At 36.6% G+C, this 27,803-nt stretch overlaps 1 protein-coding gene across 5 annotated transcripts in view; it reads right to left on the bottom strand.

The window, feature by feature from the left end:
• Positions 1 to 27,803, bottom strand: part of LOC145683384 (hemolymph lipopolysaccharide-binding protein-like) — a 262,057-nt gene that overhangs the window by 83,170 nt on the left and 151,084 nt on the right. For all 5 annotated transcript variants that reach the window (XM_081754713.1, XM_081754715.1, XM_081754717.1 and 2 more), the window contains one exon: positions 14,135 to 14,362. In XM_081754713.1, the coding sequence (XP_081610839.1) occupies positions 14,135 to 14,362 (228 nt within the window). The remainder of the gene's footprint in view (positions 1 to 14,134; positions 14,363 to 27,803) is intronic.

The following is a 27,803-nucleotide window of genomic DNA, read 5'->3' as shown; positions in this document are numbered from 1 at the left end:
TACTAAATAAATTATTAATTATCAATTCCACACACTCGTAATAACACATAATTATTTATATGTCACAGTCCTTCACCAATACTGATCATGTTATCTGTTCTCTACCACCACAAAATTTTATAAAACCATAATTACTAGTAAAACCATGATAATTCACCATCATGTCTTTGCAACACTTGCATTTCCGTAAACTTGCTGAGTGTTCAAAATTCTAAAGCTTGGCCTTGAACGAAATCAAGAACAAATTTCCGTTTGCAGTGCGCAGCACTTCTAGTTGCGAAATGAATCCACTGTGCGAGTACCTGCCTATTTTCAATAATTTTGTGGTTATATCATTGAAATGATTTTGTGTCCTTGTCCAACGATCGTGCTTTCACCTCATTCTCTGTTCGTGAACAATAAAAATCATTGTGTTTGGACGTACTTGTGGAATCCGCTGCATTCTCTATACATTTAGTGATATCTTCTTGATTCTTATTGTGTGGCTTACTATCTGACAAAATCACTATCATGTGAAATAATCGTTCTTAGTGAGTTGAGATCTGAGGTACTGTGATTAGTGTTTTTGGATAATAGTGTGTGTTTTTATATCTTCATGTGTTAACTTCTGTGTGCATTTTTACTGCTCTTATTTACTTTTGCATAGAGCTGTAATGTTTACTTATTGGTGGGCCTATAATCGGTTCTTCATATATACTTTCAGAATTAGTTTCGCTTCTGCTAATAAAAATCTCACAGTTTTTACTATCTAACTTCCTTATTTTAACTAAAATATAGCCTGTAACCATACTAACTATGATTACTAGTATAACCAGTACGACAATCGCAACGTAAAAACATAACTTGCTGTTATCCACTATGCCCGATAATCTGTAATAAACGAAGGAAAAACTAAAAACTATATTGACTTGATGGTAGTATCAATTAATTGTCGATACTTAATAATAACATTACTCATATTTCTGTCTACCCACTCATCTGATTGTATTTTACAACCCCGTTATTCGTACGGTAGGCATTTCCTTGTTCTCATTTCTCATTGCATTTCCTTTTCGCATAACTTTGCTTCCTAGATGCAATGTGTATCTTAACGTTCTCCTATTATATGTAGCTTCTCACAGTACTAAAATAGTCTCTTGAATTACATATTTATTTCCGTGGTTTTTTCAACCTGCACATAACACTACAATGCTGTTGTTATATTTTTAAATAAGCTTTATTAAAATTCGTATTTAAATATCTAGTACTATAACTTAACTATTTTAGATTATTTTAATCACTTCTTTTTAATTTTAATTTTTCGTTCAATGCATGTCTCCGCGCCTGGCTTATAGCTTCAACTCGCTCTCTCTCCCATCGAGGAGAGGCGTGCCTTACAGACTTCTGCCATCTTGATGTTCCGAGGTCACATGATATGGCTTCGTATATTCCCGCTCCTTTTTCGGATGTCTTCGGAAAATCCGGAGGAAATATTCCAAACTCATCGAAGACGCAGCTCGCTGTAGCGAGATGCGTATCAAATGATTTTCAAAACGTCCTAAATCCCTATATTATTATATTGTTATTAAAATTAAATGATTTACTATATTAATCTAAAATATACGTATTAATTAAATATACTCTCCTATTTTCCAATTTACACTTATTATTCTCTATTTTCTCTCTATATAATACTATCATACTACAATACAATGATACAAACTAGTTCGAAAAATTACTTAAACTATTTTCTCGTGTATACACAATGTTCATTAACATTTATATAAATATCTTATTGCTGAATCTATCCTATTCTATCCTTATTATTAATATTTTCAAATATTTATTTCTTTATCTATTTCTATGTATTTAAAATTATAAATCATAGATCTTCTAAATATTTCTTCTCACTTTTCTCTTTTGATGTTCTACTTTTTAGTTTTTCCTATTTTCTGTCTATCCGTATGGTGTTACTACGTCGTCGCCTAATCTCAGAAAAGACTTACAAAATTCAACCACATCTATTCTAGTTCTAACTTTTAGGGAAATTCTTCTGACTAGGGATCCTCATTGTCCTTTTTAACCCTATAAATCTATACTAAGTTTTGAGTATACTATTACTCATTTATTCTTATACATTTCTATTCTTCTACTTCTATGTAGCTACTATTATTATATATCTATATTCTTCATTAATCATTATTTCTATTGTCTTACTCTATATTCTTATAATCCTCATACAGCTATTTATTCATTCGTCATTATTCGTGTTAAAATTAGTCTAATCAAGTATTTATTACGTCTACTTCTTGTAATTATCTAAGTGTCTTTACTTATTTCCAAGTTCTATCTATCTCTATTATCTATTTTATTTCCTTATTCCGAATATCAAGAATATTATATTATTGTCAATACATTTAACAAATAATATTCATTGTTCTTTAAAATTACTAACGTACAAAAATCTAATTTTGATTTTTGCGTATTCCTTCGACGTTTTCCTAGATAAATTGGATTCTACTTTAAATAAATAATCCACTGTTTTGCAAACGATCAAAACGAGACATTTCCCAATTCTCCTTGTGGGTGCCTCTTCCTTTTCTTTGTCGTCGAAGACTTATGTGCTTGAATTAAAAAAAATATTCTCAACGAAGTTTGGTTTCCCACTAACTTCAACTCCTTGAGAATGTGATTTCCTATCTACCTAGGGACCTTTTCTTATGAAATGTCTACCTAAATTCCATGTGTTTAATCTGCCAATCTTTCTAAATTTTACCTTAATCTGACACTTATAGTACTTCATCCTTGTACTCGAGAATATTCTGATCTAAAATATTTAATATATCTATCTTATATCGTAATTTTCACATTTATTCTTCTTTTTCTAGTCATAGTACCATGCCTTGAAGACATGTTTTTATCGTTCTTGTTCTTATTCTTTCTCTCCTTTTTCACTATATCTTATTTGATTTCTATATCTAACTTGCCTATACATATTCTTCTTATATAATTCTCCTATAATATAATTTCCTATCACTAATAATAATAAACTCTTAGAATAAATATTCCCATAACCTAACACTTTCCTATTTACAAACCTTACTCTATATTAAAACTAGAACATATTAATAATTAGAATACTATAAACTAAAATACTATCCTTAACCTACTAATTCTAACATACTTCATTCTGTAAATTAACTAAATAACAACTTGTTTCTTTGTATTAATAGTTCAGCAAATGCTGCCAAATCTAAGTAAGTCATATCAGTAGCCACTATTACATGCGTTTGTTTACCATAACTTGCAAAGGTTTGGACCAGACCTGCTATCTGAATGGTTACAGTACAATTAAATATGTTCCGAAACCGTTCTAGCCAACTGTCCACCTTAAGTTGGTCTACGCTTGCTCTAAATATCGCACAAATCCTATAATTTGGCTCAGAGGACTTCGTTGCGAAAAACGTCACATTCCGCAAAGTCAATGACGTATCTACACCTCCAGACACTGTGGACAAAAAGTGTCGTCTGAATCCTAATTCTATTAAATCGTCTAGATTAAAATTCTTCCTTGTAAATTGTACCATGAACCACTTTTTATGTCTTCATGATGGAATATTATAATTAAATATAGATTATTTTTTATGCCCATAAGTCGGGATATACACCGTAAAACTTTTCAACACTCCCAAATCCAAACTATAAAATTTTGACTACGAAAACATTGTCGCCGGCCTACCGTTATCCTGTAATATAGGGTAATGTTCCTTGTGATTATTTAGTAGCGATAGCATGGTTCCTTACTATAACCTTACTTACTTCCTTACTACAATCTACCTTAAAATTAACCTACCGGGGATTTAACCAAGGTTGCCTTCACTATATCATTGGTGATTAATCTACACATGAATACAGCTAACTGTCCCGGGGATCGAACCAAAGAACGCCTTCCACCATATCATTGGTGGGTAATTTACTTCTAACAACTGCCTGTGCCAGGGATCGAACCAAAGGTCGCCTCCACCATGTCATTTGGTGGGTCACTTAACAATATAACACAGCAAAATATATTTTACTAATTGAATCGTCCAGGAATCAAACCGTGAGCCTCCACCATGTCAATGGAGGTTAGTAACTAAAATCTTGCGACGGAAATTAATCATCATAAAAGTTTCATTCATGAACATTTGTATTTTCAGTAACATACTTTGTTATTAAAGTGTACTGTGTGTTGTGTAGAGAATGACCAAAACTTTATAAGATCACACCCCGCGAAGTCCGAATATTTTCTCTATTTGACGACGATAATCGGATAGCAAACACATACCTTCAGAATCGATGTTGATGATGGTCCTCAGGAAGCAAAGTTGCTGCAGAGCTAAATTCAACCACTTGTAATGATAATGCTACCAAGATGTTCAAACGTAGAATAGTTGTAAAACTTATACTGTAGACCAGTTCATCATAGCTAGTAAATATTCTGTAAATAAATCTCGTCTAATAAAATACTTGGAAAGCTAGTCCTCAACTGATCGTCTGAGACTTCTCTAATTTCAATGAATGATCTTTGTCGAATAAATGATCTGCTTCCAATCTTGGTAGGGTATTTATTTCCAACCTATCAATTTCCAACCTGCCACCTTGCTTCACGTCACTCCACGTGTTTTGCTATCTCATTGATGAAAATCACATTTCTGCAATGATCATCAAATAAACAAAATCTCCAGACGTCTATCTCCGTAATCTGACTATTTTGTCACATCCTAAAATCTGTAAGATGTTAACAATTAACAAGTAACAAAATAAACGTTACAACGACTCTCATAATATTCCTGAAACTGCATTACTTCTTTGTTGTCCTTTGTAATCAAATCATTGCGCATTCACAAGTCTGTATTTATATTTGACACAATCCAAACAATACTCGGACAACATAATTTCGAAAGCTATTTCCTTAACCTAATTCTTCGTTGTTGTAACTTCTAGGCTCTTAATTTTATCTTTTATTTTTTTCTTTTATTTTGTCACATTTATTTATCTCTATTTGAGAAAATTATTAAAAATTTTAAAATAAAAATCCATTTAACTTTACTTCCTCAACAATATAGATTCAGCTTGTAAAAACAATCTCCGACCTTATCTCTCTATTGCAAACATAAACAATAGATTTACCATTCCCATTTTTAATAATAATACACATAGTAACGCATCCACTTGTAAATTAAAAGGATTATTATGTAATTGAACAATAATTTTTGAGTTTAAAATAGTACTAGTACGTCTGAAAGATATTTGACTTCACACTTATAACGGACTTCTAAAAATCAATTAATTGTTTCCATTAGTTCTAGTACTGCTTTTATAACCACATTTTATTGTTTATTTACCCCAAGAGGGTAAAACCAAAAGAGAAACGAATTCTCGTCACAGTCGTTGTTTTCTATTTTTTAAATAAATCCTTCACTAATTGATAATTGTAGATTTCTTTTTTTTATTTTATTTGAGTTCATTCAAATGTTATTGGTTTGTGTATGTTCTTATGTATTTTCAATTATTATTATTATTATTATTTTTTTAGAAAAGCGCGTTCCATAGACACAGGACTAACACAGATGGTAAGAATTATTCGATAGGCTACTGTTATATGATATTAGGATAAGAGTCCTATAAGAGCAGTGATAATCCGAATGGCATTCGGTGCAACATTATTTAACCGATCGCTCATCTCTTAACGCAACATAAAAAGTTATCGGTTAATTCAATTGCGACAACCCTCTTATATGAAGTGTTCTACTTGATAGAATATGATACAACCAGATTTAGAGCTGAATAGTCTACAAATTCTTATATAATATGCGTTAAGTTTCTACCAAATATTCGTAGTGTTAAAATTTAAATTTGATATGAACGCAGTTCCCTTTAAGTAGCCATGCTAACCTTATGAACACGTTTGGCTATATTAATGGTAAACCTTGCAAAAGTGACTAAGAAACTTTAGATTTAACTCTACATAATTCCATTTCTAAGAATGAATCAGAAAGAGTAAATCTTCTATGGCGTCGAACTTATATAGCGCGGAGTCTGAGGAAGGCTTCATTTGGTACACCGAATAATGCCACAATTGCTTTCCTGTCTCCACATTTGTCACACCGTTTCCGATTTATAGGGGTGACTATACACTATTCAATTAGGTTTCTCTTTTCATTTACATCACCGCCATTTTCAATAGGGTTGTCGTAGAAATGCGAATCTTGCTCTATCTACTCTCGTTTCACGATAACTTTCAAACGATTCGCTACCAAATACCTTGTCGTTTCAAACTTTTCCATTGGACTTCGTGTGGGACCCTCCAGGAGACCCTGGGGCGTACTTTTTTACCGAAAAATCGTGTCCTTGAAAATGATGGAATAAATGTTTGTCGAGTTCTTCATACACTCATCCGTTTCCGAACAAATGACCCAGTTCAAACTATTCTCATAGTATCACCTAAGGGCAGTACCTATGTATCATACAGGTAACGTATGGCCCGTACTGATTTCTTTAGTAAGCAAATGTATTCCGTAGTGCTGTCTGGAGAACGGATTTTTCTCACTGTACGTCCACAGTTATGCCGGCTAGGCTAAAGGAGACGATGATGACGAGAAATTAATTAAATAGTGAAATGTAAGTAATGGGAGGAAATGGGAGAACGCCGAGGAAACCCCTACACTCAGTGTTTGCCACCTGAAATTTCATTTGGCGCGAGCTTGCATAGAACCAAATACTCATGCACGAGAAGTGAACGCTCTAGCACTAGCCACCGCGCTTACTAAATGTCAGTAGGATGCAGTCTAGAGATTTAGAAATATGAACCCCGAAATCATATGTTCAATATACGTCATAAAACTGAAAGTTGTAGATACTTGCTTTAATATAGACTTTATGGTTATGGGTTCATCATTTCCTGGATACAACCCTTCGTAGAAGGGACATGCACCAATTAATATTACTGAATGAGTTAAATATAATAATGCTGAGAATTACAGAAATTCCTTAATGACGGAAGAATATAATTTTGCTTCATAAGTAAATTTAAATACATCTTTTTATCAATTTCCTTTCTCTGGTACGTTTATAGAAGTCTCCTCTGTTTTTTTAAAGTTCGTCATTATAATATAGAGCCTTATAATCCTTCCTTCCATGAAATTAATAATAATTTACTACTTTTGTGTACAAATGAATATAGATTATAAATCTGTAACCATTCAATTTTGTTGTCAAAGCTAGATGTATTCTATTTCATACTTTCACACTACCATATTTCCTATAAGTGGTGCATTGGAGCTATAGGCTGATCTGAGCCTGCATCAAGTCAACTTTCTAGTGAACTTGATACGCACTTCCTTTCTCTTCCTGTTTCGTAATCCCACTATTTAATTTATATAATCATCGCTGTTTTGTTTAATCTTAGCGCCTAATTGACAGAGGTTAAACTAGTAGTGCGTAGCCAAAGGGGTAAAATTTAGTGAACCTGGAATTGCGGTACGCCCAAAGTCTTTTCGCTGTTTCTTCCTCATTTTAGTGTGTTAAGCAAGAATCGACCGGGTTCCACTCTGTCAATGTTAGGCACTCTGAGATATTGGTGCCTGAAATTGGGGGTATCTTTAAATCATGTTACGCCACTATTTTTAGACATTTCCTCCAATATCTTGGAAACCATTCATCCTAGAATAAACAAATTTGGTACGTCGATGAATATAAATGTCGTTAATATTACCCCATCTCCAGTTTAAAAGAATACAATAAATGCTAGCTGTGTTGCAAGATTCAAAACTAAATGTTAACGTTTGTTATTTTATTTATTGGTGTCTTACGTCCAAATTTCTTTTCCTGTACCTTATTGATTTGAGTGTACTAAGCAAGAATCTGTCGGGTCCCACTCTGTCATTGGTAAGCAGATTGCGGTACGGGCCCATGATATCAGAGTCCTTTTATATCCACTCCACGCTACTGATTATAGACATTTCCTTCACTATTTCGGGAATCATTCAACAATTAACATACCAACTTGAAATCCAGACAAATTAATGACACCTTCGATTGAGGTGAAATGACTAACTGAGGAAGCAGGTCAGCTGTTTTCACAGCAGATCAGGCTCTGTATCGAATTGCTGTTGACATTATGTAGTCTTACCCTGAGTAGTAAAAGAATTTCATTCTTAGACTTGGTGGAATGCATGCCGTAATGAGCTTCGTGGGATGTGTTGGAATTCTCAGTTGCAGCTGCATTTGTAAATGTTCGCGATGCTGTAATAATAGAAGAAATGCAAAGAATTGTGTTTCAATAATCATGGCCTGAAGGTTTTCACAGACCCATCTCAAACAAAATCATAACCTTGGACTTACTGAAGATAATTGCAAACATTGACGGGGTTTCTGTTTATGACATCAATGTCATAAACCAACGTGGGTTTGGTTTGTTGTGTTCCAGATCAATAGATGTTCCGACTGTTCTTAAGCATGAACTAGCACCAATTCTAACTGCATTATTTAATGATGATGTGTCTATGAGATCCACATATAAAAGTCTTAAAATCAAGTTTAGCAGCTGAAGCCAATCAAGATGGTGAACTAATCATAAAATATTCTTAAAATGACTTATATGTAATTCTTGTCTTTTCATTCCACTCGGGTCTCCTCGCTCTAACCGATCCGCTCCAATCGATGTAATGGTTGATGGATTCTTTGAGCAATGTAAAGTTTCAAATGCAATTTAAAATGTTGCCAAGAGGAGAAAGGTATCTCATTATACAGCATTTTCGCCAATTTGTGACATGTAACTGAGTGCCATTTTGTGTTTAGCCGTCTATTTTTGAAGACACCATATATACACATATATATACCGTATATACTTGCGTAATTTTCGCACTTTTTAGTGAAAAAAGTCGTTTTGAAACAAGGGTGCGTAAATTATGCGGGAAAAAAAATTAGCCACATCAGTGAACATCATCCAATTTTTTCCCAGTTAAAATAACACGAAAACACCGGTACACATTTTCTTTGTAGCAAGAATTGACAACATACAACTAATTATAAATTTGTAGAAAAATAACATTAAAAAATTGATTAAGAAGTCGTGTGGTTTCTTACCTTACAACAATGGCTTTGCTGCGTTGCCAATTGTTCATTAGCTACCGTAATTGATTCCTGGAAAAATGCAGTTTCACAAAAAGTTTCCGCGTGCGCAAATTACGAGAGGAAAATAATATATACAGAAAATGCCCTTCAAAATTGGGATGCGAAAATTATGCGAGGTCGAAAATTATGCGCGTATATACGGTATATATATATATATATATATATATATATATATATATATATATATATATATATATATATATTGGACGTATCCTAAAACGGATGGTACAACACAACTGTGTGTAAGTATTCAATAAAGCACACAATAGGGTGTATCGAAAAGAAACATTTTTTTCGAAAGATTAGGGTTGGTAGTGAAGAAAAGTGGCAATTTGTATCCAAAAATTATTCTAATTTCTTGTTTTCTTTTCTTTTTTGAATATTTTGGATAGCATTTAGGTGGCGCTCATCAATATTTAGTTATATTTTCAGTATTCAACCCGCACAACAATTTCAGAAAAAAATGTTAGGTGGTACTTCATGTTTATTTCTGCTTTATGGTCGTTTGTCGTTTTGTTTATGAGAAATATGGAAATTTGTGCTTTAGGAGTGATTTCGTATGGTCTTTTCTTATGTTTTTTTAATTGTAAATTTTATTTTAAAAAGGGTTTTCAATATTGGGGTTTTTCGATTGGGTTTGACTTTCAGTTTTTTTTTTCGAGTTTTCCAATATAAAATATACACTAAATAAAAGATTGGCATTGGCTCCTTATTTAGTAATGGTTCCTAAATTACTGTGAAGCACTACGCTTCATTCTGTATGTTCTTATGCTTTGCTAAGAACTCACCACTAAGAGGTAGCTGGATTGCGAGTTCCAATGATCCTAAGCTATGTTGTCAAACATGATTTTACTGGTCAGAATAAGATTTCCTGCTGTTCTTTTCCTTCGAATTTATAGTCACTTTTTTCAAATGTCGGCATATGTCCTCAAGATTGCAATTTCGCTTTGATGTACTCATCACTTGCGCTGATACCAGTAACGCAGAAAGCAGCCTCTGTGATGGTTTTCACACTCTTAGGATATTTCAGGTAAAGTCTTGTATTTATAGTGTTCCAGTATGGTCATATATGTCTTCATTTGTAATATTATTGGTCAACGGAGGCTGCAGTTGTTCAGAGAAATGGAATGTGCTTACACACGACGCAAAACATGCATTCTGTCCTTAAACATAGGAACTTGATTTTCTATAAGAGATTTAAGCATGGACCAATAATATATGTTATACAAATGTTCACTTCTCTCGAGTGGTGTTTGTATAGTCAACTAGTGAGGAATAAGCCAGGATGTCTAATCCAGTCGCTTTGGTTATTGATGGCCTGAACTCGCTGCGGCTGTATGTAAGAACACCTTGCCCCTCGGAAAAATTACAGTTTATTGCATGGAACATAATGAAGAAGTAAGCACCGATGTAATTTGGAATGAAGAAGGAACCAACGGAACATGACAGTCCTGGAATTTGACCCATTTGTCCCAATTTTTGCCACATTACTTGAGACATCTGATGGATACGGCTATTGAACAAAACGCATTCTTCTCCATCCTAAAATTCTCCTGTTCTCTTTAATAAGTGACCAACACGCAAACAAAAATAAGGAATTTTGGTTGTTGACGAGGAATTCATAAAGCAATAGGTTATACGAAATGCAAAAGAATTCACATATTTGTTTTAGAACAATCAATTTTAATACAAAACAATATTATGGCATGAATAACTGGGCTTGATGCTCCCTTCACGAACCTCGGTTGACCAATACTATTACAAAGGAAGAAGTAGATGACTATATCGAAAAAAAAATAGAATCGAAAATTCAAGATTTTTCCTGCCACACAACTTACAGAAGTCATCACGAAGGAAGCTTCTTCTGTTATCGGGAACTGCGAGCGTGTTGACTACATAAAATCGAAATTGGAATATATATATATATATATATATATATATATATATATATATATATATATATATATCGGGTGTTGCAAAATAAGTGTTACAACTCTTGGGAGGTGACTCCTGCCACTGAGACAAGAAAAAAGTTCTCTTCAACTTTCTGCTATCGGACATAGTTTCAGATCTACAAGGTGCCGAAAGCGTGGGAAAATGACTTTCGGACGCCAGTAGTTCGGAAACTATCCAACATAAAGAGGGCGGGTAAAAAATTCACTGAAGAAGTCATACCTGCTCTATTGAATTTTGCATGTTTCTCAATCCTACCATGCACGCGCAAGGGATTCCCCAAAGGAACGTAGGGAGTCCCGGATAATCTGTCAAATGAAACTTGGTCTAAATGGATATGAATTGATAGGCTTTCTATCAGGTAACAATAATTCGTTTGTCTTAAGTCGATATCTGGAACAAATACAAAATGGCGGACACCTTTATGCCGGTTGTGTGTGGTTGCATAATCGCCAGATGTGGATGCTGGCCAACAGTGACGTTCTGAGTATTAATTGTAGCGAATGTGTACTTAAATGCTCTAGAAAGACATCTGGAGTGTCGGTAGAGCATAACAGATGAAGCAGGGTGATTCACATATGTGGAAACACTTAACGAAAAATGCCCAGAAATGCACTCATACTCAGTAAACGTGAGTTCAAAGCGTCGGAAATGTAAGGATTAGCATCAAGAACATGCAAGCCATTGCCAATTCACCAATAATACTCCCTCAAACCGATGCAATATGATGTGCACGGTTGCATACCAATAAGGATGCAACAACTGAAGCCAAGTTCAAATTGTGCAATGGACTCAGTAAGAAACTGGGTACACTAAATGAATGTCACTAGTGGGATCGCATGATCGATATTGAAATGTGGCCAATGTGTGTGTTGATATCAACATGTAGGTAATGAAAAAATGTCAACATGTCACACTACGTGACATCGTCCCACGTGCGAAAAATAGGAAAATAACAACTCGGGTCTTGAGTCTGAGGCCGTGGACTCCCAGTAGGATTGGAAACTGCTACCACGCGAGCGCTCTAGCCCTGAGGTTCGAAGGAGCCTCACTTTCTCTGTATTCGTTTCTTTGAGGAGTACCCACTTTGTTTGGCAAGCCCTCTTGTACAGCCTCCCGACATACTTGTGTGTTTCATTTTGTTACTCCTATTGCAAAGTTGTAAATAATCAGAGCTTTAAGACGTTTCTTCGTATTTCTCATGTCGTTTTGTTTTCCATATGTATGGTGTTCCAGCTGTAGTGTTAAATGTGCCAAACCGGTTCATTTTCGTCTTTGTCTTGGGATGTACATTGTGTGTAAGATACGAATTTCTGGAGATATTTTCCTATATTTCGAGTACGTCATATGTCTCAGAAGACGTGGGACATGATACAAGTTTGTTATTTTCACGCTCTATCAGAATTTGAACCATGCATTAAGAGATTTCTTTTCATATCTGTCGACTGTGGGGCAATGTCCCAAACAAAGGTGCACCAGATGTAATAGCAGAATGTACAACGTTATTTTCCTAGTTTTCGCCCGTGAGATGGTGTCCCAGCAGTAGTGCGACATGTTGACATTTGTCCATTAGGTACATGTTGATATCAACACACACATTGGCCACATTTCAATATAGATCATGCGATCCCACTAGTGACATTCATTTAGTTTACCCAGTTTCTTTGTGAGTCCATTGCACAATTTGAACTTGGCTTCAGTTGTTGCATCCTTATTGGTATGCAACCGTGCACATCATATTGCATCGGTTTGAGGGAATATTATTGGTGAATTGGCAATGGCTTTCATGTTCTTGATGCTAATCCTTACATTTCCGACGCTTTGAACTCACGTTTACTGAGTATGAGTGCATTTCTGGGCATTTTTCGTTAAGTGTTTCCACATATGTGAATCACCCTGCTTCATCTGTTATGCTCTACTGACACTCCAGATGTCTTTCTAGAGCATTTAAGTACACATTCGCTACAATTAATACTCAGAACGTCACTGTTGGCCAGCATCCGCACCTGGCGATTATGCAACCACACACAACCGGCATAAAGGTGTCCGCCATTTTGTATTTGTTCCAGATATCAACTTAAGACAAACGAATTATTGTTACCTGATAGAAAGCCTATCAATTCATATCCATTTAGACCAAGTTTCATTTGACAGATTATCCGGGACTCCCTACGTTCCTTTGGGGAATCCCTTGCGCGTGCATGGTAGGATTGAGAAACATGCAAAATTCAATAGAGCAGGTATGGCTTCTTCAGTGAATTTTTTACCCGCCCTCTTTATGTTGGATAGTTTCCAAACTATTGGCGTCCGAAAGTCATTTTCCCACGCTTTCGGCACCTTGTAGATCTGTAACTATGTCCGATAGCAGAAAGTTGAAGAGAACTTTTTTTCTTGTCTCAGTGGTAGGAGTCACCTCTCAAGAGTTGTAACACTTATTTTGCAACACCCGATATATATATATATATATATGACGACATTTCAAGCAATAAATGACTATAATTTCAAGGGGAAAATTGAAAAAATGTTGGACATTCCCATAGTAAAGTCATGTTTGTGAACTTAACTTAGGATGAATGGAAGTCGCATTCCAGCAACCTCCTCAAAGTCTGGGTGGGTGCTTTGAAAGTATAGTAAACTATACTTTCAAAGTATTCAAGCGTAGCGCTAAATAGTAATTGAAAAACTATTAGTAATTAGAAATACAAATCTCATATTCAGTGTCTTACATGGGGAAACTTTATAATAAAACTCAAAGTTAGAACCGATGAATAAAATAGCCAAATTATGACATTTTTGTGAAATTGTTGTGCACATTGCGTAATCTGATTACTATCAAAACTTGAAGGTCGATGGAGACAACCTAAAGGGCTTCCGAAAATCTGCAAAAATCAGACGTCTTTCTGATCAGTTATTGCTAGTTTTCCTCACTATACATTTTAAAATTTAAAAAAAAACGGATTTTTCGATAAACTCAGCATACAATATTAAAAATGGGGAGAACTTCTTTTAATTTACGGTTCCTTACCTGTTACGGTAAACCATTTTTTCATTCTTTTATATAAGCCAATGAAAGTATTTTCACCAGGATGCATTTGTCTCAAAACATCTGCTTCCTCCTCTGAATTGATAATAGCTAAGTGGCCTCCTTCTTGGTCACAATCCAACATCGCGCCAACAAAGGACTTTGCTTGCTTATGCAATTTGTAATATCCGACACCAGGGTGATAGTCGTAGTCATCTTTGGCCAGCACAACTGACAATACAGAAAATTATCGTAAACTATATCAAAACAATATTTTCGAGAAGTAAGATAAATGCAAGGAAGTAATAGTTATATGTTAAATATAAATATAGCAATGGTCATTTAACACTCATTAAGATTAATCATTACAAATTATCGGACGAGTGTTCAAATACATTGCATTAATTGATGAGTTTGAACTTTCATGTGCCAAATATCCGAATGCTTATTACTACCTTTCAATAGTCTTACGAGCCTTCTAAGAGATGAAAGGAAAGTTGGCGTTGTGCAAAATAAAAAGTTACTGTACCCTTTCAACAACTGCCGTTCGACCGGAAGGAAAGTCACATCAAACGTAAAGGTACTTCAAGATTTTCAAATTATAAAAAAATGATAAAACACTTCCCAATTAACAATTTGGGGGACCGCCTTCTACTTCAGCAGCCAGGCCACCAACACAGGTGGTGTCAAGGCAGGATGATTGCGCTTATGTCGTTTTCAGCTCTTTCCGGACCGCCAGAGAGGATAGCAGCTGTTCTGAAAGTGCCTGCGATACAGTTTTGCAGCTATTTCGAGTTGTAGCCCGCCAGCGACGATGACAGTCTTGCCGCTAAAGAGATGTATTGGAGAAATCGTCGTCTGGTCGCGCCCCCTGAATGCCGGGTTCGGAGACCACTAAGGTGATGCAGTGCTTATGGGCTTCTTCAAACATTTGCAAAGAGAATTTAGACGTACAAGTGAAAGAAGACGTTTTGAGACTAATGAAAATTTGCCTACCTACACTGTAGTGCTTTTCCATGTGAACAAAAGTCTGGCGACTTTTCCAAGTTGCTGGATAAGCGAAAATCAAAAGAACATGATATGTAAGTGTCCCCTGGTGGGGAAGACGACGATTGAAGTAAAGGTTATATTGTGTCCCTTCACCAGTTTCTTCCCATTTACTATAGTTAGCGTAATTTTTGAGTTGCTTTGGGCTAAGAGGCCTCATAAACCAAATTAAAATACCGCTAATTTTATCATTTTTCAGTAATCACACCGAAAAAATAATAGAATGTTTGCTTTGTAGAAATAATAGTGTGCAGGAGATACAGTTATTACGAGACTTCAAACTGCTTTCGTTAAGGGGAAATTTGTGGAACTCGCATTAACGAAAGCAGTTAGCAGATCGATACTGGCCTATCAGGCAATAGGGCAAATTCCCGGCGAGTCACCACCAAAAGGAAAGAAATAAAAGAAAATAGAAATAAAGAAAATAGAAGAAAAAGAAAATATGAAAGCAAAGGTGACAATATACCTTGTACGATCCACCGGTAGCAGAATCTGTCCAGATGGTGCCGGAAACAGGAATTGGGTGGGAACTTCTACGCCCGTATTAGGGACTGAAAGCAGTTAATTGTTGCGCAAAACGCAAATTTGCTTTCAACATATCAAGTGTTATTTCATGGTGCTTATATCCGCATCCTCAGAACAACTTCGTGCTTATAACACGGTGCTTATATAGGCAACTCTAGAACATCCGCATGCTCAGTACATACGTTGTTCATGACAACAGTATCATTGATGTCTACCATATTTACAGGTCTTTGGTGCATATTGGTGCATATTCCCTTGGCTTCGAGTGAGAAAATTTGACTGCTAGGGAGCGCATAAAAGTGTTTTTGTGGGCGAAATCTGAATAGCGTTTTTGATTATGCAATAAACCTTAAAAGTAGCGTCTATAGACAAGGTAGGTTACATTTTCCGATTTTTAAACCTTTACCTCTTGACTTAATTTAAAGTTGTTCCTTGGGTATTTGAAATGAAGCACTTTCACAAAAATTTTGAAGCAATGTGAAGGGCTCTTGCATTAGTTTGCTGCAATGATGATATAATTCTTACGATTCTTTTTTATAACATATTTCGCGGCTATCAGAAGTCATAGGAAGCTGATTATTGTTTGCGGAACATAGTGAAAGAAACGTTTTTAGCTTTACCTTATTATATAATAACAAGGCAATTCCCACACTGGATAAGAGTTTTAAACTGAAACTGTGATATTTTCAAATCAAAATAGTAGTATTCTCGGAGGTTCTGAAAAAATGTAATCCTTTTGGGACAACAGGAGCTTTGGGTGATCTGCATTTGTTTGAAAATGGCATAAGAAATGAAATTGAGATTTCTTTTTGCATTGATGACACCATGGTTGACTCCATTTATGGGGCAGGTAACATGTAAAGATGGTACAAGGGACTTGTAGCTTTTCAAGAAAAAAATATGAATAATATTCATGTATGTTGAAGTTTTCATGCGCTAAATCTGTTTGTCTGTGATGTTACGTGGAACCAGCAATTACGTTATTTGGGACGTTATGATTTTTCTCTTTCCGTGATTCATATAAAAGAGCAGATGAATGGCTTTGAAGAATCCGTACAAAAGCTCCAAATTAATAAATACGCCCTACTGCAATCGTCTATAAAATGTTCCTCAATAAAGAAGCAGTCCTGTCAAAAATCTTTGAAATCTTCATTGAATGGATGAGATGAAATAATTGTCAATGGTCGAAAATAGTCTGCCTAGAAACGTATCTTCGTAGAACTTATCATGGTTCTATATACTCCCAGCCACTCGTCGCGCCTCAAAGCCGCTATTAGATTTGGTGCTGAGAATATTTTGGAGTATCTCTTCAGTTACGAGAGTGTTGTTACAGCGTTCATTTACCTGTGGGTTGTTTCGATTATGTCAAATGTGCCAACATTATTGCTAAATCAGAATTTTTATTACATCAATGTCTGGAATATGATTAACTCTGTCACACAGAAACTAAAACAGCCCGGCAGAGACTTCACAGCCGTTCTTAATGCATCAGCCAATGTTACTGAATTTGTTAATAAGAGAATAGAGGGGGTTAATTCCAATGTGAAAGTAAACAATAAGTTTACAAAGAAACGAATTTCAATGACGAAATTTTTACTTGTTGAAAAAGCAAGAGACAAATCAACATAACTTGGTTGAGTTGAGTTGATTTTAGTTTAGCGTCCCTTTCAGCAGCGAGGCTATATGAGACGTGGACCTACTGATTAACGTGGAATCCGAACCACATGAGCTCCCGCCGGGAACCGAACCCGGGTCTACCACGCCAAAGACGCGTATGCTAACCGCTTAGCCACGAGGGAGCTCTCAACATAACTTGGAACTGCGGCACAGCGCTTCAGAATAAACCCGTTCAACACAATCACGGATACAGGCAGTACGAATATTTACACCATTTCACAGCACACAAACCACTTTATGTTGAGTTTTTCTGTTTAGATATAGCAAATTTTCAAGATTTTAAAAATTGATTACTAGATGGAGTCTTGTATAAATTCACTGAATTTTGCAAAACGGATGTCTCTACCGTAAAAGAGCAACTCTTCAGGTTTTCCAGCTAATGGTAACACTTAAAGTACAAGTATATTGAACGATGTAGCTTATGTATATATATGCGATCAAGCACTCGAAGATGGTGACCACGAAGAGATTGATGTCCTCGTCAAGGTGCATTGTGGGCTACCAGCTTCACAACAAGAGAAAGTTCAAAGAGATCAAAAGTGTGCCAAGGAGAAAGATTGTACTAAATGTGTTTATTATGCTTTTCTTATCCTCTTAAAGTAGAGGCTGTTTGTTGCACAATTTGACAGTTTGTTCGAAATTTACGAATTCAGTTTTAACAGTCCTGTTACACAAATTGTTGCGAAATGGTGTTTCCGAAACTAAAGTTAATACAGAACCGTTTGAGGATTTCATTGTGACGGATGCATTTGGAAACACTGTTTCTCATGAGTTACGAGAGAGAGTTTACCAGTAAAATCGAACTACAAAAAGTGTTAGCTTCTTTGTGTTTTACAAGCAAAGATAGTTAACCATACTAGAGTTTCCGCTTCTTGAGGTAAATTTTAGACTTTAACTCAAACAGCTACTGCTTCCTTACTATGTGTCATACGATCATGATTCAAACCTCGCTCTTTCACGATGAAGCATACTTTAAATACAGATGTCGTTCATGGAAAATGATCCATGTTAGTTGTCTCTAACTTGAACTTTAATTTAATAAAATAGATTAAATTTTATTTTTTTTTCTACACATGTTTCATTATTAGTTAATTAATATCGGCTTTCCGAAGAGAAAAGCTATTAGAGTTTCTTGACCTTGTCTATAGCAAGAATTCCCAGTCACGACTTCTCATTAGTTTTTGTTTAAAAGTAAGAAAAGTTAGAAAAAATATGTGAAAGTCGACAAGGCGGTAGGAGAAAGGAGGAGAAGAGGAAGAAGAAGAAAGAAAAAGGAAATTAGAAATGAGGACCTGAGAAAGCTTAAATAAATATTAAAATGTGATTTATATCCAAATTTTAGCGTGCATAGTCCTGCCCCCCCCCCCCACAATCACGCAATTCTTCGAAAACAATTTCTAACGTTTGTACTTCGTTTGCCCCCAATTGCTCTGCAGTAGCTCCGTTTGCTCCCTTACCGTTCACCAGAAAATGGAACCTCAAAGTGGGGGGGGGCAGAACAACGTCGTCCCAGCCCCCCACCCAACTAAAAATAATCGCTGAGGGGAACGGATGGTGGCATTCGTTTGTACTTCGTTTGCTCCCATTTGCTCCGCAGTTTCTGCGTTTGCCCCTTTACCATTCCCGAAAAAATTGAAATTAAATTGGGGGGCCAGAACAACATGGTCCCAGCTCCACAACCCAATTGCAGAGAGGAACGAATGGTGATATTCGTTTGTACTTCGTTTGCTCCCATTTGCTCCGCAGCAGTTAAGTTTGCTCCCTTACCGTTCCCGAGAAAATAGAAATTTATACTGAGGGGCCAGAAAAAGGTGGTCCCAGAACCTCGAATTAAAAACAGTCACAGAGAGGAAAAGATGGTCGCATTCGTTTGTACTTCGTTTGCTCCCATTTGCTCCGCAGCAGTTAAGTTTGCTCCCTTACCGTTCCCGAGAAAATAGAAATTTAAACTGAGGGGCCAGAAAAAGTTGGTCCCAGACCCTCGAATTAAAAACAGTCACAGAGAGGGACAGATGGTCGCATTCGTTTGTACTTCGTTTGCCCCCATTTGCTCCGCAGTAACTCCGTTTGCTCACTTACCGTTCCCGAGAAAATGGAACCTTAAAGTGGGGGGCAGAACTACGTCGTCCCAGCCCCCCCACCCAACGAAAAATAATCTCTGAGGGGAACTGATGGGGGCATTCGTTTGTACTTTGTTTGCTCCCATTTGCTCCGCAGTTTCTACGTTTGCTCCCCTACCGTTCCCGAAAGAATAGAAATTTAAGGGGGGGGGCAGAACAACATGGTCCCAGCCCCGCACCCAATAGCAGAGAGAAACGGATGGTGGTATTCGCTTCTACTTCATTTGCTCCCATTTGCTCCGTAGTTTCTCAATGTGTTCCCCTGCTGTTCCCAAGAAAATGGAACACTAAAATGGTGGTTTAGGAAAGCGTAGTCCCAGCACCTCGAATTTTTAGTCCTCAATTTTTAGGAGCTTGAGGACTGGGATCACATTAACAGATCAACCGCTTGAAAATTTCTCTTTCTTAACAACAATCGGAGTAGACGAGTACTCAGAGCAATCGTGGAGCAAATATGAGCAAACGAGATATAGCCAACATCCACTCCCCTCTGCGATCAAATTAGTAGGGAGGGTGGCTGAGATCACGTGTTTAAGTTTTGTTTACTCGAGAACGCTAGGGAGCAACCCAGGCGACTGAGAAGCAAATCGAAGTTAACGAAGTACAAAATAATGCCACCGTCCGCTCCCCTATGACATTATGATTATTTGAGTGGGATGCTAAGATAATTTTGTTCTAGTCTACCACTTTAAAGTTCCATTTCCTCGGTAAGGGAGTAAACGTAGCTACCGCGAAGCAAACCAAGTACAAATGAATGTCGCCATCCGTTCCTCTTTGAAATTATTTTCAAATCGAGGTGCTGGGACTACGTTTTCCTAAACCACTAGTTTAATGTTCCATTTTCTTGGGAACAGCAGGGGAGCAAATTGAGACACTGCGGAGCAAATGGGAGCAAACGAAGTAGAAGTGAATGCCACCGTCAGTTCCTCTCTACCATTGGATGGAGGGCTAAAACCATGATGATCTTGCTCCTCCGCTTTAAAATTCTGTTTTCTCGCGAACGGTAGGCGAGTAAACGGAGAAACTGCGGAGCAAATGGATCAAAAGAAGTACAAACGAATGCCACTATCCGTTTCTCTCTGCTATTAAGTGGGGGCTGGGACCATGTTGTTCTGTCTCCTCCACTTTAACTTTCTATTTTTTCGGGAACGCTAGGGGAGCAAACGTAGAAATTGCGGAGCAAATGGCAGCAAACAAAGTACAAACGAATGCCACCATCAGTTCCCCTCAGCGATTATTTTTCGTTGGGTGGGGGGCTGGGGAGTGGGGGGATGACGTAGTTCTGCCCCCCCCACTTTAAGGTTCCATTTTCTCGGGAACGGTAAGGGAGGAAACGGAGCTACTGCGGAGCAAATTGGAGCAAACGAAGTACAAACGAATGCGACCATCTGTTCCTCTCTGTGACTGTTTTCAATTCGAGGGTCTAGGACCATCCCTTTTCTGGCCCCTTAGTTTAAATTTCTATTTTCTCGAGAACGGTAGGGGAGCAAACGTAGCAATTGCGGAACAAATGGGAGCAAAAGAAGTACAAAAGATTCCCACCATCCGTTCCTCTCTGCTATTGGGTGGGGGGCTGGGACCAAGCTGTTCTGGCCCCCCACTTTAAATTACTATTTTTCGGGAACGGTTGGGGAGCAAACGTAGAAATTGCGGAGCAAATGGGAGCAAACGAAGTACAAACGAATGCCAACATCAGTTCCCCTCAGCGATTATTTTTCGTTGGGTGGGGGGCTGGGATGTCGTAGTTCTGCCCCCCCACTTTAAGGTTCCATTTTCTCGGGAACGGTAAGGGAGCAAACAGAGCTACTGCGGAGCAAATGGGAGCAAACGAAGTACAAACGAATGCGACAATCTGTTAATGTCTCTGTCTGTTTTCAATTCGAGGGTCTAGGACCAACCCTTTTCTGGCCTCTCAGTTTAAATTTCTATTTTCTCGAGAACGGTAGGGGAGCAAACGTAGAAATTGCGGAGCAAATGGGAGCAAAAGAAGTACAAACGAATGTCACCATTCGTTCCTCTCTTCTATTGGATGGGGGGCTGGGACATGTTGTTCTGCCCCCCAGACTTTAAATTTATTTTTTTTCGGGAATGGTAAAGGAGCAAACGCAGAAACTGCGGAGCAAATGGGAGCAAACGAAATACAAACGAATGGCACCATCCGTTCCCCTCAGCTATTATTTTTAGTTGGGTGGGGGGCTGGGACGACGTTGTTCTGCCCCCCCCCCACTTTAAGGTTCCATATCCTCGGGAACGGTAAGGGAGCAAAAAGAGGTACTGCCGAGCAAATGGCAGGAAACGAAGTACAAACGAATACGACCATCTGTTCCTCTCTGTGACTGTTTTTAATTCGAGGTTCTGGGACCACCTTTTTCTGGCCCCTCAGTATAAATTTCTGTTTTCTCGGGAACGGTAAGGGAGCAAACTGAACTACTGCGGAGTAAATGGGAGAAATCGAAGTACAGACGAATGTCACCATTCTTCCTCTCTGCTATTGGGTGGGGGGGCTGGGACCATGTTGTTCTGGCCCCCCACATTAAATTTCAATTTTTTCGGGAATGGTAAAGGGGCAAACGCAGAAACTGCGGAGCAAATGGGAGCAAACGAAATACAAACGAATGCCACCATCCTTTCCCCTCAGCGATTATTTTTAGTTGGTTGGGGGGGTGAGACGACGTTGTTCTGCCCCCCCCCGCTTTAAGGTTCCACTTTCTCGGGAACGGTAAGGGAGCAAATGGAGCTACTGCGGAGCAAATGGGAGCAAACGAAGTACAAACGATTGAAATTGTTTTCGAAGAATTGCGTGATTTTGGCGGGGCCAGGACTACGCACGCCAAATTTTAGTACTCAAGAATCCATTCTGAATTTTTTCTGATGCGACATGTTCCGCATACTACTCAAACATGGATCAAGCTAACTGCAGAATTTGAGTTAGTAAAGGAGAGTAAAAAAATCAAAGAGTCTTACATATTTTCCATAAGTCAGAGTTTCTGAAATTCTTGAAAAGACTGTCGTTATCCCAACCCATTCTGTTGTTTCCACTTTAATTTCAGAGCCGATTTAGATTTGTTTACAGTTAGTTGTCTTTCACGACCTCGGCCCTTAACCAATACACACATATTGCAGCAATTCACGCATTTTGTAAAAACTATAATCGTAAATCGAGATTAAACCTAAATTTACGCACACAAGCATGCGTACAGGACAATAGGTAATGGTAAATCAGCTTTGAGGAAAAATTATCTAACTGCAGTTTGTTAGCATTGATAACACCTATCACCTATCAAGAATTAGCATAAAAAAGAAATTTAATGATATGCAATTGACTATAACTATATGTAATTGCATATTTAATGATATGCAATTACATATAGTTATATCATTACACACGAAATGTTAAATTACATCAATATCAATTTAATGTTAAAAACAGGTTTCCGGGAAAGAAAAAGACTAGAAGACAAAAAAATTAAAAATCAAATTGTATCTGGTATGAAATTAAAAAAAAATATAATAGTTAAGCTAGTCCTCTCTCGTAGTTTCAGAAAATATTTTGTATTACTCGTCCATAATGCACCCTTTGGCATCCATGCACGTAATTCAACTTTATGCAGATACACACATAACATAGTATCTATGCATTTGGTAATTACACGTTTTCAGTTAACAGAATCATTCGTTTTTCTATTTTCCCCAATTCCTAGATCAAGAAAGAAAAGTTCTGTCATTAATTTTAATGTGAAAATATCACTCATTCCGCTACTTCATTTGTTATCTCGTGAATTCACTGCCTCTTAAATCATCAACATATTATATCATGTTGGGTACACACATTGAGTGTAACACTAATGCAATATAGAGAAGACAAAAATTTCCTGAATTCAAAAATATTTCGGTTATAAGCACTTTCGTATTGAAAACACAATGACTAAGTCAGTAAACAGTATTCAGGTTCAAAGGTGTCCGTATGACGAATGAACTTGAAATACAACTGTACAGAAAGATTCCTGGTTTATGGACTAGAGTATAAATTAAATGGTATTTTAGGGTTAAGACAACTTGCCTTAGTTACATGCAACATTCAATTAGTACGACAACACGAGATATTAATACATAGACTTACAGGTTAACCACGTTATAAGGTTAAGGATAAGGTTTAACAAGTGCCAGAACAGTGCCAGTGCCTAAATTACATTTTTCTAACTTTACGAAATTATGGCACCATCTTAACCGTTCGAGGTAGGTAACAAGAAACTTTATACATACTTATCCAAGTATTTGAACCCTACATACTTTTCTTCAATATTACATTTATATTCATTACGTATTTATATTTCAACATACATATATTTATTCATTATTTAACCTATGAAATTAATTACTCCGCTCAATAAAATCCTTAAATTGCAACACTACATACAATAAAATAAATTCGACTACATAATGAATGAATAACCGGGCATTATGGTAAGTATTTATATTCTTGACTATTTCGAAAAATTGGACACTCAAAATACAAGTGGACATTCAAAATACGCTGAATTACAAAACAGAAATTTTGTTTTGGCAATTTATTATCGGATGATGAAAGCCTAAAACTTAACAACACTTATAAACTCAAACATCCACACGAAAATTTATCTCTATTGTACTTAATAGAAACCAAAGTGAAGACAACGAATAGTACAACGGTGAACTTCAAAAAGATAATGATAAGGGAGACGAAAGGAAAGTTAGATTGTATATCGGATAATTGCTCGCGAATGCAGCTGGTTCGAAATGCGATGGAAACGATCCCCTGATATTTCACGAAAATGAATATCCTAACGAATTTTCTTGTATCTTCTCAATTGAACATTCAGCTTCAAAGAAAATAGATTAAATTGTTACAGTCTGTCAAGTTAAAACGTGAGGTTGAGAATAAAAAAGTCTCAAAGAAGAGAATGAAAAGATAACTGAAGAAAAGGAAAATGTGGCGCGCGAAAGGAAATAAGCTAGAACACTAAATGCTACAAACATAATTGTTCCAATTTAGACACATGAGATTCGTCAACTTCACAGCCTAGTATACTTCCCAATATGCTGAAACAGATGACCTACTCAATGCGTGGCCTAAAATAAATATATCTCCAAGTGCAAGACAAGTCTATGCCCAGAATAAGATTTTTACCAAGACAAGGACTTTATGGAAATTTTACTACGCGCTCTATCCGGTTAACGCTATTGGAGACTCCGGAGCTACCGGTAGGATGTTGATGTATCTTAATGAAGAATTTCTTATTTAAAAAAATATCCGATCCTTAAGAAACTGAGACGATTTCAGATTAAAGTATGCAAAACTAGTGTAAAATTTGATGAGGCAAAGAAAATCCTAAGTGGGATTTGCCAAAATTAAAAAAGTGAATAAAATTGTTTTGTACTAGCAAGTTGCATGCCAAATTCATGCAATAGCTCGCAATCCGCAAGGTTCGCTACATCTTGAGATGTGAATTAATTTCGATTACTACGTAGTTTAGAACTAAGGAAAGTAAAGATATTTGAGCGGGATCGACAGCTTAGTACGGAATAATGGGACTCCACTATAATAAATCTGCTATATTAATCACTCTTATCCATTTTGTCACATTTGCAAAGAGTGATGAACTCGGCTTAGTAAGGTAACGTGAAATAAGAAAAAATAATTTAAAGTCACAAAGTACTATCGCAAGTGTAAGACTTAACCCGTACCAATTATGTATGCAGCTATACTGATGTGTAATTACTTGGAATGTATCCGGAATCATATGCTACATAAACACTATTCATATCGTTGGACCCGATCTGCAGTTAGTTTGCACAATTATAGCTTTATGTCAAGTCACGAAGTGTCATCATAATCAGACACTTTCAGACAAAACATTTCCTCCAACAAAATTCAATTGCAATGGTAAATGCTCTAAAAATTCATCATTGTATATAAGCCACAAATGCCTTGTGGCAATGAATACAACTTTGCTAATATATTTACAGGTGTCCTATTATTTAATTACACTCAGTACATTATATATTATTATTATCATTATCATTATTAGTATTACTCATTTAAATATTCATTCACATTTAATGACATAGATTCATTCTTAGACACCCTGTTCTCTAATTATGCCCAAGATGTTCAAAGCGGCCTCTTAAAACTACAAGCCTCTACAGAAATCATTGCGCACTGACCGATACGCGGGAACTCGCATGAACCAACGCTCGATTCTTTCAGTACAAATCACATCATACTCGCACTTCTCAGCTTAAAAATCATATATACGCAAGGAAAATTCTATATTATTTACTGTACTCTTAATTAAATGTTTTTATACTCATTTAGTGAGATTAATCACTAAAATAAGAATGAGATTAATCACAGAAAGCGACGAAAGAAAAAAATTGAAATTATGATCTGGCGATCTAAATAGCGTCATGTATGCCAGCTTATGTTTAAGCACAATCATAAAGTTCATTTTTGTTAGTTATTTCATTTACTGCACTACATAAGGTATCATACTTTTCAGTATAATTAGTAATGTATTTGATAGGTTCATCTATTCGAACCGAAGCTGCAACTTATTTCTAAATAATAAGGAAAAATAGTGATTTTTGGGTTAACTTAATTTTTGAACTCTCGGTACAACAAAACACTAACGATTACTAATTGTTTATTAGACGTAGGATGACCCGGTACTACAAATTAAAAGTTGTTCTACTGAACATATATTGTACTATATTAAAAGGTAGCTACATGTTGTATATTATAACAGTACAGAATTACTTTAGATTTGCATTACGGACCAATTTACTTACTAGAATGGACCAAAACATATGAATACTTACAAGTCAACAAAAGTATACTGTACTTAAAAAAAGTACTAATACATTCACGCATACATCACAGCTAATAATAACATACCAAAGTACACACATATATATTACATCATATATGAGCTAAAATACATACTATACATATCACCACACAAAGTAACTACTACATGTATAGGTCAAAAGTAATCATTGACAGCGCCTTCAGGCTGTTCTAATGTTATAAAAGGGGAAGTAAAATGGTCCGGGACATGTGGCACTGGTACTCAAAATAAAACATTCTTTTCCGGTTACAAAACTATTTTTATAGCCCCAGAGGGACATACAAAGCAAGAAAATGAGGGAAGGTGTCTTTCAAGAAGGGAAAATAACCTTTCTGTGGTTCTATAACATGTTGGATGCTGTGGTCAATTTAAGAGTAAATAGGATTCCCTGGGAGAATTTACGCTACCATAATAAAATTTAGCTCAAGTAAAAAAGAAATAACATATACCGCTATGTTAAGAATCACAAACTACATAAACACACATATATATATAAGGGCCTGCTACCGCACCCTAATTCAAATGTGAACGAAGGGGGATATTTTAAATGTTTCAAAATTTCCAGATATTTATTTAAAAAATCACAACTGAAAACCGGATCACTATCACTTCACGCCTGTCCTAGAGTAATTTCAGCATCAAAGTTGGCGATCACTATACGAACTTTCGTATCTCGTACTTTCTCTTTATATTTCCGATAAAATTCCAATCATTTGGGATTTCAAAAAGCTTCCAAGCTGTTTATATGGCTATTTCATCTAAGATCACCTGCATATTGTGGCTTTGTCATGGAAAAACTGTCCAATTTTTCGGACCAGACAGTAATGAAGTCCGTCCATAGAAGTTGCACATGAAGACAGAAGTAAAGGCGCGCCAGAATACTCAGGCGGAGATATAGTTCCCAATCAGTGCAAAGAAATTTTCACGGCAAAAATATAAAGCAAGTAAAAAAAATGTTGAAATTGGATCATACCAAATTTTAGGATATTGGCGTATCGGAGGGCCGAAGCTGATCTAAATTATGATATTCAGTCAAAACAGCGCAAGGACAAACACAGCGCATAGACAAATTCCGCGCAGGGACCAAAACAGCGCATGCAAATACCGCATGGGCAAAAACAGCGCATAAGGAAAAACAGGGGAAGGACATAAATAACGCCTGCAAATACCGTGTGTACAAAAGCAGCGCTTGCGAATACCACCTGGACTAGAACAGCGAATGCAAACATCGAGTGGAAAAAACAGCGAATCAACAAAACCCGCGCAAGGACAAAAACAACGCATACAAATAAAGCGGTAGCGAAAACAGCGCACGGACAAAAACCATAGATGAATATTTTGCACTAGGTTCGCTCGTGCTCAGTTCTTTCAACTGGGTTTTCTTCCAAATGGGTCTATGGGGCGGCCCCACCTAAA

Source organism: Thermobia domestica, chromosome 4, assembly GCF_964235325.1.
Source record: "Thermobia domestica chromosome 4, izTheDome1.hap1.1, whole genome shotgun sequence".
NCBI classification, from domain to species: Eukaryota; Metazoa; Arthropoda; class Insecta; order Zygentoma; family Lepismatidae; genus Thermobia; species Thermobia domestica.
This window is presented reverse-complemented; position numbering and strand designations above follow the sequence as displayed.